At 34.5% G+C, this 13581-nt stretch overlaps 1 protein-coding gene across 1 annotated transcript in view; it reads left to right on the forward strand.

Annotated features, from left to right (window-relative positions):
- Positions 1-13581, forward strand: part of ASCC3 (activating signal cointegrator 1 complex subunit 3) — a 251135-nt gene that overhangs the window by 118876 nt on the left and 118678 nt on the right. Inside the window, exon 14 of the mRNA XM_039727495.1 lies at positions 4726-4860. Within this exon, the coding sequence (XP_039583429.1) occupies positions 4726-4860 (135 nt within the window). The remainder of the gene's footprint in view (positions 1-4725; positions 4861-13581) is intronic.

The following is a 13581-nucleotide window of genomic DNA, read 5'->3' on the forward strand; positions in this document are numbered from 1 at the left end:
TGTGCAGAAAATCAAGCAAATGGCCCAAGGCAAGTGTGGATGAGAAAGAAACTGCTGACAAACATGATAAGGGAGGGTAAAGCAGGGACAGAAGATCCAGGAGTAATATAAAACTGCTGTCCAAGCATGCAGAAATAGGAGTAGCAAAGCCAAACTCTGTTTGAAGGTGACTCTGGCAAGGTGTGTAAAGGGCAGTAAGAGGGGCTTCCACAAGTACAGCAGCAGCAGCAGGAAGGCAGCTAAGGAAAATGATGGCTCTTTACTGAATGGGGCAGCAAAACTTGTGACATAAAACATCTGTAACACCGAGCTATTCAATATCTTCTTTGCCTTGGTCTTGCTAGTAAGATTTGCCTAGGAATCCCAGAGTCCCTGAGGCAAATGGGAAAGATCATGACAAAGATTTATCCTTAGTCATACCCTTACTGTAAGAGAAATGGAAATTAAGAATAAGAAATATGATAGTATTTCAAAATTTGTGTATTAAAGCATTTTTTTACAGAAAGATGTAGAACACACAAGGCAAAATGAAGGAAGGGCCAATAGGAAGAAAATAAAGAATTTCCAATATAATGTCTCTACCAAAACCCTTTACACAGTTTCATGAATGGCAGGAAGATGTGCTGGGGGAGGTTTAGGTTGGATATTAGAAAAAGGTTTTTCACCTGGAGAGTGCTTGGGCACTGGAACAGGCTCCCCAGGGAAGTGGCCACAGCACCAGCCTGACAGAATTCATAAGGAATTTGGACAATGCTCTTGGGCACATTCTTGGGGTTGTCCTGTGCTGGGCCAGGAGGAGGACTTCGATAATCCTTGTAGTTCTCTTCCAATCAAAAGATTCTTCGATTCATAAGCAATAAAACAATTAGATGGGACTGTACAAAAAAGATTCTCTCAGGTAGTCACATTTTAAGTAAATATACATTTCCACATTAAAAGAAATACAGAAATTGGAATTATAGGACACATGTCTTTAAACAGTACTATTATTGCAGATAAATAAATGAGCAAGTGCACACTGCAATAGTAAAAATATTTGCACATATACCCCTTAAAACCTTGGATATCAAAATAGAAAGGTAGTTAGACAAATAGTGATGTTAAATAGATTTTTATGAGATTATATAGAGTGTTTTGGAAAATCCTAGGTTTTGTTTAAACAGGGATGATCAAAAGTCATTTATTTAAGTGAATAAATCAAAATTTTGAGAGTCATTAATGCCAATCTATCAAGACTTCAAAATATATCACATTACTGTTTTGATTAGCTGATGAAACATTATATATTTATTTGCTAATTATTAATATTTTCTGTTATAATATTTTATGGTCCTGTGAAGCTTTGTTCTTCAGTACAGTTTCCTAAATATTTATCTTGAATTTTTTTTGACTTCTCAATCTTGAATGAAAATTCATATATTCCAATCCACATTATTTCATGTTATGTGATGAGTAAATGCAGTCTGCCTTTAAATTGTAAATTTTTTATAGAAAAGGAAGGATATAAAAAATGTCTCATTAGCACTAGTTTGTAGGCAGCTTAGTACTCCTTCAGTTTTCTGTAGTAAAAGATCTTAGTACACATACAAATTATATCAATATTTCTTTTAAATACAAGATGTACTAACATTAATTAAAATAATTAGAAAGTAAATTCAAATTCTCTTGTTGCCTTAATAAGTGACAGCCTGTTCAGCTTTTTCCATTCCCATGGTGTTGTTTAATGTGCAGAAAGACTTTAATTTGCAAAATACAAAAATCTGCTAAAGCAAAAATAAGATTTTTAAGTTAAACTGTTTAACCTTTAGTATAGGTCTACTTATGAAAATTCTTATTTATTGCTGGTTTTTTTAGTTATTGGTTCTGGCTAGTTCTTCATGAGTTACTGGATTTGGTGAGAGGAATGGGAAATCACATTTATACACTGCTATGCTCTCAGTTAGAGCTGGTAATCTAAAATACCCTGATTTAGCATCCTTTTTGATCAAGAGCCATTAGTGAGTTCTGTGTGTTGTTTTCATGTATATTTTGGATGTAATATATCTTTCATGCTGTAAATGTTAGGCATTGCAATTTTGAACTGTATCTTGGCAGTTAGGGAGAAATCACAGCATGAGAAAAAAGCAGTTTTGTCACTCTTTAGAATTAGGTGATGTGTTAGTGAGTTTACTTAGCCTGTAAGGTGGCTCCATTTAATGATGTGGAGGGAAATGTTTTTAACTTAAATAGGTAAGCAGTCCTATTTAGCAGTCCTAAATTAGCAGCCCTTGGAGAAAAGTGTTGAAACCTTTTTAGGAATTGAGTTTTGTAAAATACTTGGAGGAGTTTTCATGCTGACCTTAGGGCAGAAAATGTTTGCACAGATTAATCTGTTGATCAATATGCCTAACTGTTAATTTTCAGTAGAAGTAATACCCAGATCAAGAACCACATAAAAGAACATGTTATAAGGATTTAGCTGTGTGAAGCCAAATGGTGTCTTGAGGCTAAAATATAGATGCTTGTTCCTTTACCACATAATTAATATCAGCATTGAATTAAATCAATACTTTCTTTAGTCTTAGTTTCTTTGAAAGGTGTGATGCAAAGTGGCTGGCAAAACCTAGGCCTTCTCTCATTGAGGAGAGGTGTTCAGTAAGAGAATTGCTGAACTGAAGTATTCAAGTGACCAGCACTTTTAATAAGAAGATGGAAAGATAACTGAAAGAGTCAGCATGTTTCCCCAGAAAAAATGATGCAAAATTTTAAGGCTATCATAGAGAATGTCAGTTTGAGATATCTATTTTCCAGTAGGAAAAGTTAATCCAAGCATCTTTGCTGTCCAAGGCAGAATAAATATATTTCAAAGTATTTCAAGTACCTGATTATACATTTTTATTAATAATAGCACACTTTTCTGTGCTTTGGTGATGCACTAGCATGTTTCATAAAGATTAAAACCTGGAATATGCAACTCTTTGGGGAATTCAAGCAGTTCCTGCTGTGAATTTTAAACAAAGTTTTCAGTAAAAGGTTTGATTTGTTTTATACTTCGCAAAAATTGTGAGGAGGTAACCTAGCTAGAGACATTTGCTTTCTCCTTTCTTGTGTATTTTTTATTATTTAAAAGCTTTGGTTTCAGGAGAGCAGCAGCAGACGCTTTCAGCACTAGGGCTATATACACCAGAGCTGGCTTTGAACTGCAAAGTACAGATCTAATTACACAGCTTGTAACTGTGGAACCACTTCTCTCTATTCTAAATTACTTTTCCTAACTTATTTGCATAATGTAATGCACAGAGATTTTGCCACTGAAATATAATATTCTCTGACACAGTTAGGACAGGCTAAATTAACCCTCCTAAGACTATATTGCTGTCTTACAGTATATTTGATGAATGTTTACTGATTTCATCGGGAAAAAAACATCCGACAAGGTGTTTTATGTAAATTTTTAGCTAGGGCTGGTTCTTTAAAAACATGTTGTGATGTACAGAGATTACAAGATGTAACAGGATGTACAGAGATTGTTGTCTGTCCAAAAAGTTCTTTTGTTTGGTCAACAATTTTGCAATCACTTTAAATTTTTTCAGGTGTTGATATGTGATCATTTAATACATAAAAGCCAATGAATTCAGCTGTACATTATTAAACCAGTAGCAGAAAAATATCAAAGAGAAGTGTTGCACATCTGAAAATTAGGTGTCCATAAGAACAGTAGAAAGGCTTCTGGGGAGAGGGCAGTTACACAATGCTTGTTTCTTAGTTATTGTCTGCATACTAAGGTCTTACAGAATTAATGATTGCTATGGTGTCAGATTGTCATACATGTAGGCAGAAGCTTTAGAAATCATAACTGAAGTTTTCTTCCAAGACTCTGCTAACTAAAAGCAGAAACATGTACCTTTTTTGTTTATACTTGATGAATTTATTGAAATGTATTGAGTATAATAGGCAGAAGAGAAAGGGAACTCAATGTGGTCCCAATCCATCTGTCCCATTCCGGTTCTTGAAGCATGTATACCGAGTGCCTCTGACTGTCAACATTTCTAAAGCCCACTGGGTTGTTTCTAGATATACATTATGGCAGGCAGTAATCAGAAAGAAACAAATAATATTTTAGTTGTTTATAGGTCAAAGACTCCAACTCTTTTTTGAGATCTCTGATATTCTCAACAGCATGAAAAAAAAAGTAAAAACGTTTCTCTCAAACAATTTGATTAGTGTTTTCATGGCCTTTGCATATTGCATTAGTGGTCCTGCTGTTAACAGTGGTAATATTCTTGTGGGCTTTTAACTGTGAGCATTGCAGAGTAGTTCTCTTCTGTTTGATTGGTGGTTCTTTTCTCACATAGCCAAGTTGTAGCATCAGAATGTTTATCAGCTCAGTATTTGTTTCCAGATCATTTAGGATGTGTCAAATAACATAACTCTTTACATCAATGTTAATCTCAGCACTTTGTGAACATGAACTATTTATGGCCAGCAATTGTTCTCTATTTTTAAAGACTTAAGAACTTCTAAAAAATAAAATCTTCTCAAAAGCTCTTTGAAAATATTAAATACAATGTAGGTAGGTTCATCCTTTAATTGCCTTTGAATGCCGTTAGTTTTCATCAATATGTCATGTATTAACTAGTTTTTGCCATTCCCATAGGTGATATTTTGTAATTAACGTGTTTTCATTATTTGATTAAACCTTTTTTTTTTTTATTTCTCATTGGCCCTGTTTCTTTCTTCCTAAAGGTAATGGTGTTTGTTCATGCTCGAAATGCTACAGTACGAACTGCTATGGCTCTTCGAGAAAAAGCAAAAAACAATGGTCATATTTGTCACTTCTTGTCACCCCAAGGGTCAGAATATGGACAAGCTGAAAAACAGGTAAGTGAATAATTTACACTGGTAGTCTTTTCAGTCTTGGAATTGATATTTTTTGCTAGACGGTTCAGCATGGGAATAGATGCAGCATTTTTGAGCTTCTGGGAAGATTTTGCTTTGAAAAGTCATGTGAGGTTGCTGAATTGAATAGGGGAACAGAAGGAGTAATAGTAAAGGTAGAGCAAAGTCCTGTTATTTTCAGTTTATTAAGATAAAACTGGTAATTGTCTTTTATGCAGCTTGCACTACTTGACAGTAACCTTCATTTTTGCAGCTCGGGAAGTCCCTAAACCACCAGTTTCAAGGAATATGCCATTATATCTGCTGAAAGAATATTTCCATAACAATTCTGTGCTGTGTGTTGCATTTATATTTGGTGATATCAACTGAAATCTAAATATTAGATTTACCAGTGTCTTTTTAACATCACATGAAAAATAAGGTTCTTTCTCTTTCCATAATTGATTTCTCCCCATGAACATAGAGGGGATACTTACTGTAAAAGTTTTATTACATATGGGAGGTACCTGCTTGCACTGGTAAATATATCTATAAACTCTTCAGTATTTTGGACCTGTGAATTTCAGTCTTCTGAGGGTTTTAGGTTCTTGTGTCTGTTGTTAGTTATAATAAATATGTTACTTTATTATATAGCTCTGAAGAGAATGTGAAAAGATTTATTCAGTCTTAGTAATTATGAATGGAGCATAGATGTTACAGTTGGCAGAATCAGATTTCTGAAACGTAGAGAAATCAGGATAAATTATGTTCTTTTTGGCAAGAAGCTTTTGAGAATTATAATAAATATTTTAAAACTATGCTCTTATAAGTTGATGTCATTATATTTCATAAAGTAGCATATTTAAAAGCCTCTCTTTTTTTAGCAGATGCTAGTATCTGCTGTATTGTAAAAATAACATCAAACTTGAACTTGAAGACCCCAAGTTTCTACCATAACACTAATTAATGCTGAACCTTTTTTCATTAGATTTAGAAAAAAAACCTGAAACTCTTCATTTATTAAAAATAATGTTAGTTTTTTAATGGTAATACAAGAAAAAAATAAGCTATTGAAAATACTAGTACTTATTTAGACAGTCATCATTATTGCTAAAGAAATTAAGAAAAATTTTATGCTCATTTCAGCAGTGCATATTTTGTGAGATACCTATCAAAGAAGTATTTATCCAGCTCACTGTGTATGTCAGTGAAAACAGCTCCTATATCTTTAGTTTTACTTTTCATTAATTAAATTCTGTTAAATTAATTAGAAAGCATATTCCTGTGTCGATGGAAACCACAAAACTGTCACAGAGAAAAGTTCTAAACCTGTTTGGAATATGTGTGATATGAATGTGGTTTGACGTGATGCAATGCTTGTTACTTGTGGATCTAGGAGTAGATTTCATCTCTGAGGCAAACACCGAACTGGAAAGCACAGACAGGGAGGTGGAGGAGAGGGAATTCTGTTCTCTGTTAGGCTGATCTTTGACTGTGCAGAGCCTCATGTGCAGTTCCTGTCTGCTTTAAGGTGGGAGCAGGAAGGAAGGTCTGGCTGAAATCTGTTGTGAACTATCTGTCCAGGAAGGTGCTGACTTACCCTAGTGGATACTGGCAGAAGTCTCCCCACTTTATTTTCATCCACTTTCTGGGATAGTGGCATTATTCAGGCCACCCATGAGGTTCATAAGCTACACTTAGAGACTGCTTTTGAGTTCAACCAGGCCCCTACTTTGCTGCTCAAGAATTGGTGACAACCATTTCCTTGAATGGCAAATTTCATTGTAGCGATTGAGCTCAGTATTCAGAGGAAGGTGTAAACAGTGAGACTTAGGACTTTGGTCTTTGGGAGAGAAGTCTTTGGCTTATTTAGAGAATTACACAGTAGAACCTTCTGGGAAGCTGACATGAAAGAGACAAATCTCTCTGCTTTTACACTGAAGAAATGGCTTGAATAGGGAGGCATTCACCTTCACTGAAATCAGTGATGACTTGGCATCATAATTCAGGAAGTGAGGAAGAAACTGGGAAAGAGAGAGGTAAATGAAAGTGAGTACTTAAATTGTAAGGTTTACATGCTATTCATAAAAAATGCAAGTAAAATATTGTCATGACATAGGTTCATGTGAAATGTACTTGTTATTCTAAGCAAACTCCTGAGAGAATTTGAATTCTTGTGTGGGATTACTACTCTTTTAACATGAAAATGTAGGCATCATCCCTTTTCAGGAAAAGTTGTAGACAAGATCAGTACTAATGGTACACACTTCCAAGTGTTCTTACAGAGAAACTTGAGGCATGAAAGTGTAATGTGCAAAATTATGGAATCTTTCTCAATAGCATTTTAAAAATTGTTGTAAATCAGTACCTAGGAAGAATGTGGAAGATGAGGTAAAATGCACTTATAAACCAAGCTGGTGATGATTGTCTTGGAAAGCAAGAACAAGAAGTGTGACTGTCAATAACCAAACAAATTTATAACCAGATAAGAAGGAAGAGGTGTGAAGACCAGAGTGTTCTGGTTCCAGCCACGATTGGGTTAATTTTTTCAGTAGCCAAGAGGGGACCTGGAGGTTATTCTATACCAACTCACATCATTGCTGGGGGCAGGGGGAAGGGAGTGTCTTCTGGGCAGAAGGGGTTCCTTCTGGTCATGTAGGTGCAGCAGGGTGATCTGGTAACACCAGTTCCAGCAATCACAAGTGAGTTGTTCCCCTTTCTTGTACCCTGTGTCATTAGTGTTGTTGCTGTTACTGTTTGTTTTCTTCTCTTATTGCTGTTTCCAGTAAATTGCTCTTATCTCAACCCATGAGCTTCACCTTTTTGCCCCTAGTTCTCCTCTCCAGGGCAAGGGGAGGCTGTGGGAGGGGGAGAAGCAAGCAAGAAGTGCATGGTTTGGAGACTCTCAGTGGAGAGCAGTAAATGGGGAGTATCATCCCTAAACCATGACATATAGCAATGAATGAGAGGGAATTGTGTTCTCAGGCAAGGATCACATAACCTTCTTGTGTCTGTCTTGAGTCTTGCAATGGCTGTGATGAGATAGCAGAACTTTAAATTCTTCAGTATATGTCATATGCACATATTACATGAGTGTAAATTCGGATTATTTTACTTCTTTTGCATGTAAGTATGATTTAGATATTGGGGAAAAATATTACTTTTTTATTACTGTTGTTAGTATTTTACACAAATTAGATACTACAGTGTATTTAAGGGCTCTTTCACTGTCACACATAAATAAATCAGTAATGGGAATACTAGAAATAGAGTGAAGGCCTAGTCATACTGAAATGAGTAGCAAAACATCCCCAGTAACTTCTCCCAACATACTTCCATTTGTCCTCTTTCAGGATCCCTTCAACAAACAAAGCTAAATTATATTCATTTTTATTTACAATAAAAATTAATTATTTTGTTGATTCTGGCTCTGTTACCCAACACCTATTTTCTACAAAAGGAGTTTTCAAGATATTGAGTGAGTTTGTGGTTTTGTGTTCTGTGTTCATCAGAAACTTGCTGTTTAAACTAATGTGAATATAGTGTATTGGAATAATTATATCACAGCATGTATCTTTGAGGCATATTTTTATTTATATACAGTTAGCACAATAAAGATACTAATCAAATAAGATATATAGTCTGCCAAGGCAGCAACTGTGCATAAACAGCCATCAATAATCATAAAATGAGTAATATGCTAGCAACATTTCTCTGAGCAATTAAGGCTCTTACATATGAAGACTTATGAGTACACCAAAGATTTCAGTGATTAGAGCATGTGGTGGGTTGTTATTAAAACTATTACTGTTCAATCTAAATTTTCTTTTTCTTTCTTAGCAGTAAATATTTCCAACAGAAGTAGCTATATTAAGAGCAGTAATGTATGTGCATCTTACCAAAGAGTTTTATCATCATGTATTTTGTCATAGGAACTTCCAGTGCCAGTATTTTTACAGATTTCAAAGTGTAACAGATAAAGAAAGACACAAGGCATAGTGAGGTCAAGATGGGTATAAAGAAGTTAGTTATTTTCCTTAACTTTCTACTTTCTTTCCAATAATCCATCCTGGAATTAAACACCAGAGCCTGGAATAGCAGTGCCTGAATCAAGTACAGTGCTACATTCAGGTAGCCTGAAAGTGCACAAGTTTTCTCCTTCAATGGTAACTCTAAAGCTGGAGAGGTTTACTGGCTAAGGTACAAATTTCAGTACCACATAGATGTATATTCAGAGCCTACATTTACAGGCTTAAGTGACTGTCAGCAGGAATTGTATCTGTACAGTTTTCTACATTACAACTGTTAGGAAAAAAAATAAAACGTTGTTGCAGACAACTGTGGTTCTAAACAGAACAAGTCAGAGTTGTACAAATACTGCAGGGACACACTAATGGATTCATAGTTTTTCTGTACAAGAAGGACCAGCTGTTATGAAATGTTTGTAATGTGATGTAGGGAATTGAGCAAGGCACAAAATTCTGTTTGAGCTCCAGTAACAATTTCTAAAATGTTTGTAGCCTTGACATGTGTAATTCTTCATGTCTGAATTGGCCTGCCTTGTGCTCTAGACCCAGGATCTTATGCTAGTTCTCTTCACTGACTTATTTTTTTTCCCTGAGAAAGTTTTTATTCATTTAAATAGCAAATTATTGTTGTTAGAGGTAGATCAAGCTACTTGGAAAGTCCTTCAGTGGCAAATTTGGAGGGGCCAAGAGATTATACTGGGAAGAGCATTCACCCTCCTCTTCCTTAGGCATTTGCTGTTGAAAGGAACTATTGCTGTAGACAGACTGTGTGTCTGACCTGGCACAGCAGTTCTCACACCTTACACCATAAATCAGATACATTTTATGAAATAAGTTGAGTATTAACATGAGAAAACACAACTTTTAAAAGCATTTCTAGGTTCTTTTTAAAAATTCATTCTCCAAACATGATCTGGTTTCTTTGTTCCTGAAACCTCCAAGCTCATCTGTAGGTGAGCCATGTGGTGGTGTGGAACTGATCTGTCCTTGCAAGCACTCACCATTCCTTCAGAATGTTTTTATTTCCAAACTGTACCTTTCATCAGCATGTTCATATTTTAATTTTTGATCACTGGTACAAATATTAAATATCCATAGGTCAAACTGGATCTCTGAAGACATTGACATTCTGTCATGTGAAAGTTCCTATATACAATTAATTTCTTCAATCATCATTTCCTGATTTTAATCTCTTTAATAAATGAAATTAATTTTATATAGTACTTGATTCCCAGTGCTGCATCATATAAATGAAATTTCTGACAGAAGTTTAACTGTATTATATCAGTGCCATATGATGCAGAGTGATTAATCTAAGCTTCATAATGATAATATCATGTTTGTCTGACAAGAGCTATCTTGTATAAATGGATGTTTATTGGCACTGTTCCCACATTTATCAGACTACAGGCCATTCAGTCTTGCCATTTCATCTGACATGAAATTTAGCAATACCTAGCAGAGAATAATCTTGATAATGTAATAGAGTCCTTATTTTGTATTCTGTATGCAGTTTTTGCTGTAATGGATAAATAACATACTTAGAATCATCTGAAATCCAGTATATGACTCACAAGAATAAGTAATACTCAAATCATGCATGTTCTAGTCTAGACACAGCAAATGGAAGCAAAGACTACTTCATAGGAAGAACTAAAAAAATAGAATAGTTGAAAGCATTGTATTCTTTAATGGTCTTAAAAATCTGAAAGCAATTACTAATCCTCTTAATTATCTGTCAAACATTTTTAAACTATTAGAAATTAATTTTTAGAGAGCATTCATCAAATATTTAATGTGTAATCATTTGCCTGACATTTAATTATTTCAGAGCAATCCTCATTTTATTTTTGTTTTACTAATAACATATCTAATATTTGATATGCCATTAAAAAAACTATAAAAATAAAATGAGGATATGCATTCAAATACATTAGGCTATAATAAATGTTAAACATATAATGAAGTTTCCTATTTGTTTTATAATTACTATATTTTTTATTTGTGAAAAATATTTGCTTATTGTCTCTCAGAGAAGGAAGTAAAGCTCTCTGTATTTCTTCCATGGGATATTTTATTCAGTAATCCTGCTTGAAGATCAGTGACAAAATTCATTATAAGATGTAGTCCTAACAATTCTGGTGTTAAAGAAAAATTTGTTCTGTATACAGAGAGTCCACTGTTTTAATGAATCCTGAGCTGTGGAATTTAGCATTGTTATTCAGATGGACACTTCGATTTTGAGGAGGCCTTTTTACAGAGGGATATATTGTGAGCAATAGAAAAATATTGCCTTCAGGTTTTTAGCAGTATTCCTAGATATTAAAGATGTGTTAACTGTTGTAAACTGAAATAAAAAGTTGACAGAAACAATAAATTTCTTTTTGCTTTTGCTTTTCCTGACCTTTAAAAAGGAAAACCACTTGAAGTTTGATGTATATTTTTGTTATTATAATAGTTACTTTTTTATGTGTCATTCTAGAAATTGTGTTTGCACAGCTTTAAGTTTGTAGTTCTGTTTTCAGCTTGATGCTCTATGTAGCTCTGTGTATTGTTTACAGTCTGCTGGAATGTTCTAGTGTTTTTATTATGAATCAGAAGGTATAAAATATATGGTATAGATTGAATTCTGTTATCAACTATATTTCTGAAAATCAGTCTCTTATCCAAGGATTTCAGACTTCTTGTCTTGTCTCTCAGGCTCTGATAGTACATTACTGATGTAAAAAGGAACAGTCTTCTGCTAACCTGTGAAAAAATAAAATGGACTTTTCCTCCCCCCTAATCTATAGGCTTGATTGTATATTCTGTTTTATCTATCATGAGTGTCAACTTGATATGCAACAATGCTTAGTTTCATCCTGTTTATCACTGGAAAGCCACCTCATGAATATTTGTTCTACTTCCAGAAGCTGCACCGCATTAGTAATGGATCTCTTAGAAGAAAAATGGGTTAGCAAACCTTTTTCTAGAATGATCTCTGAGGTTGCAAATACAGCTGGCAGGGGTGCTGATGTTTTTCTTCAAGGAACTACTGAAAGAGGTTTTATGCTTTTGTACAGAGCTTCTCAGCTATTTCAGAGTTATTCAGGTTAAAATCAGTAATGGATTTAACCACTGTAAATAGAAGATTTAATGCCTTTTCTTACTAATCCTCCATGGAAATACTCTGATAAACTCTGGGATAATGTGTTGCCTATAGCATCCCCTTTCATTGTTGACAAAATTCCTATTGAATGCTAAATGTGCTCAGTAAGATCATTTGAAACTGTTGTCATATTTATAACATTAAACGTCTCTCCTTAAATAAAGTCTACTGCAGTCTTCTGCAAGGTAGTGCAGTCTTCGCATTCAGTAAATTCAGACCATAAGGTGAATAAATTTGTTTAAATATCTTATTAGTGCTTCAAAATATAGAAACTGAAATTCAAAGTTATACTGTTGAAAACAATGTCTTTAATAATGTCTTTAATAGGTAATTCTCTTTAAATAACTGATTAAAATATACTGAAACTTCTTTCTCTGTGGGATGTGGGAAGAATATTAGGCTAATAGAAGTTCCTTGATGTCAGGCTATGACATTGCTTGCTGTAATGAGTAGTTCTAACAAGTTATTTGGTTGATGCTGCAGTTACAGGGGTTTGCACAGCCAATAGCAGCACATGTGTATTTTTTTTCTTTTAAAATCAGCACAAATGTTGATATTACTCTAAAACTAACTGATTTAAATAAGTGGATGTATTAAAGGTTTAATACCTTTTCCTATGCATTCTTAGCTATTTCTTATTTTTACATAAGCATTTGTGATCTCTTTGTCTTTCCTAAAATTTTAACTTCACTCTGGGCACTGAGAAAAGCCACGCAACATTCCTTTTTCCCTTGACTGTGAAAGTCTCCTTCAGTTATCTATTAGGATGCTTTAACATGAAATCCAGATCAAAAAGTTTGCTATGTTTCTTCCCAGTAGTTATTAATCAACAGCTTCCCTGGATAAGAGGATTTCAACTTGAAATCTCATTCATTGTATCAAGTATATTTGGATGTTGAATAGCTGTGCTAATCATAAAGGAACAAATTATCAACTTCTGAGACATTTGAGAGGGAAAAGCAAAAACAAAACTGGTATGATTGTTTTAATATTCACAACTTTGGAGACCAGGACTGCATTCTTTGTACTTCAGTAGCACAGCCTACTACCCGCTTTTCATTTTTGCCAGCACTTGTTTTCACCATGTGTGATCAAGTCAGGTGTATATTAAAAATATGTGAGGTATCTTGAATGGATAAAGCTCCCTTTTCTTCATTTTGTTCTGTCATTTAACAGGCTCAAAGGCAGGTAATACCTGGTTAGTAGTGAGCGCTCCAGCAAGAAGAAATTATATAAATATTCAAGTCAGCATAAGTGCTCTCTGCCCTAACCCCTTTTCAGCCCAAAGAACTTGGTTACTTCAGCCAGTTTTCAGTTGCTTTCAATCCCTATACCCCTAGGTCTTGCTTGCTTTTCCAAAGTGTGCCAGTTAGTTCTAGTCTGCAGTGTGTAACCTTATGCAATATGTTCACAGTAAGACTGTAGACAATTTTTCAGGCACCTTTTCTGTATAAGATGCACCAAACCATACTGACAAATTATTCTGATCACATGCAGTTTTAGTACCTTTGTAAAGAAATCATATGCTGACTAAAAAATAGTGTTTAA

The sequence above is a fragment of the Passer montanus genome, unplaced genomic scaffold (assembly GCF_014805655.1).
Source record: "Passer montanus isolate IOZ18808 unplaced genomic scaffold, ASM1480565v1 scaffold11, whole genome shotgun sequence".
Lineage (NCBI taxonomy): Eukaryota > Metazoa > Chordata > Aves > Passeriformes > Passeridae > Passer > Passer montanus.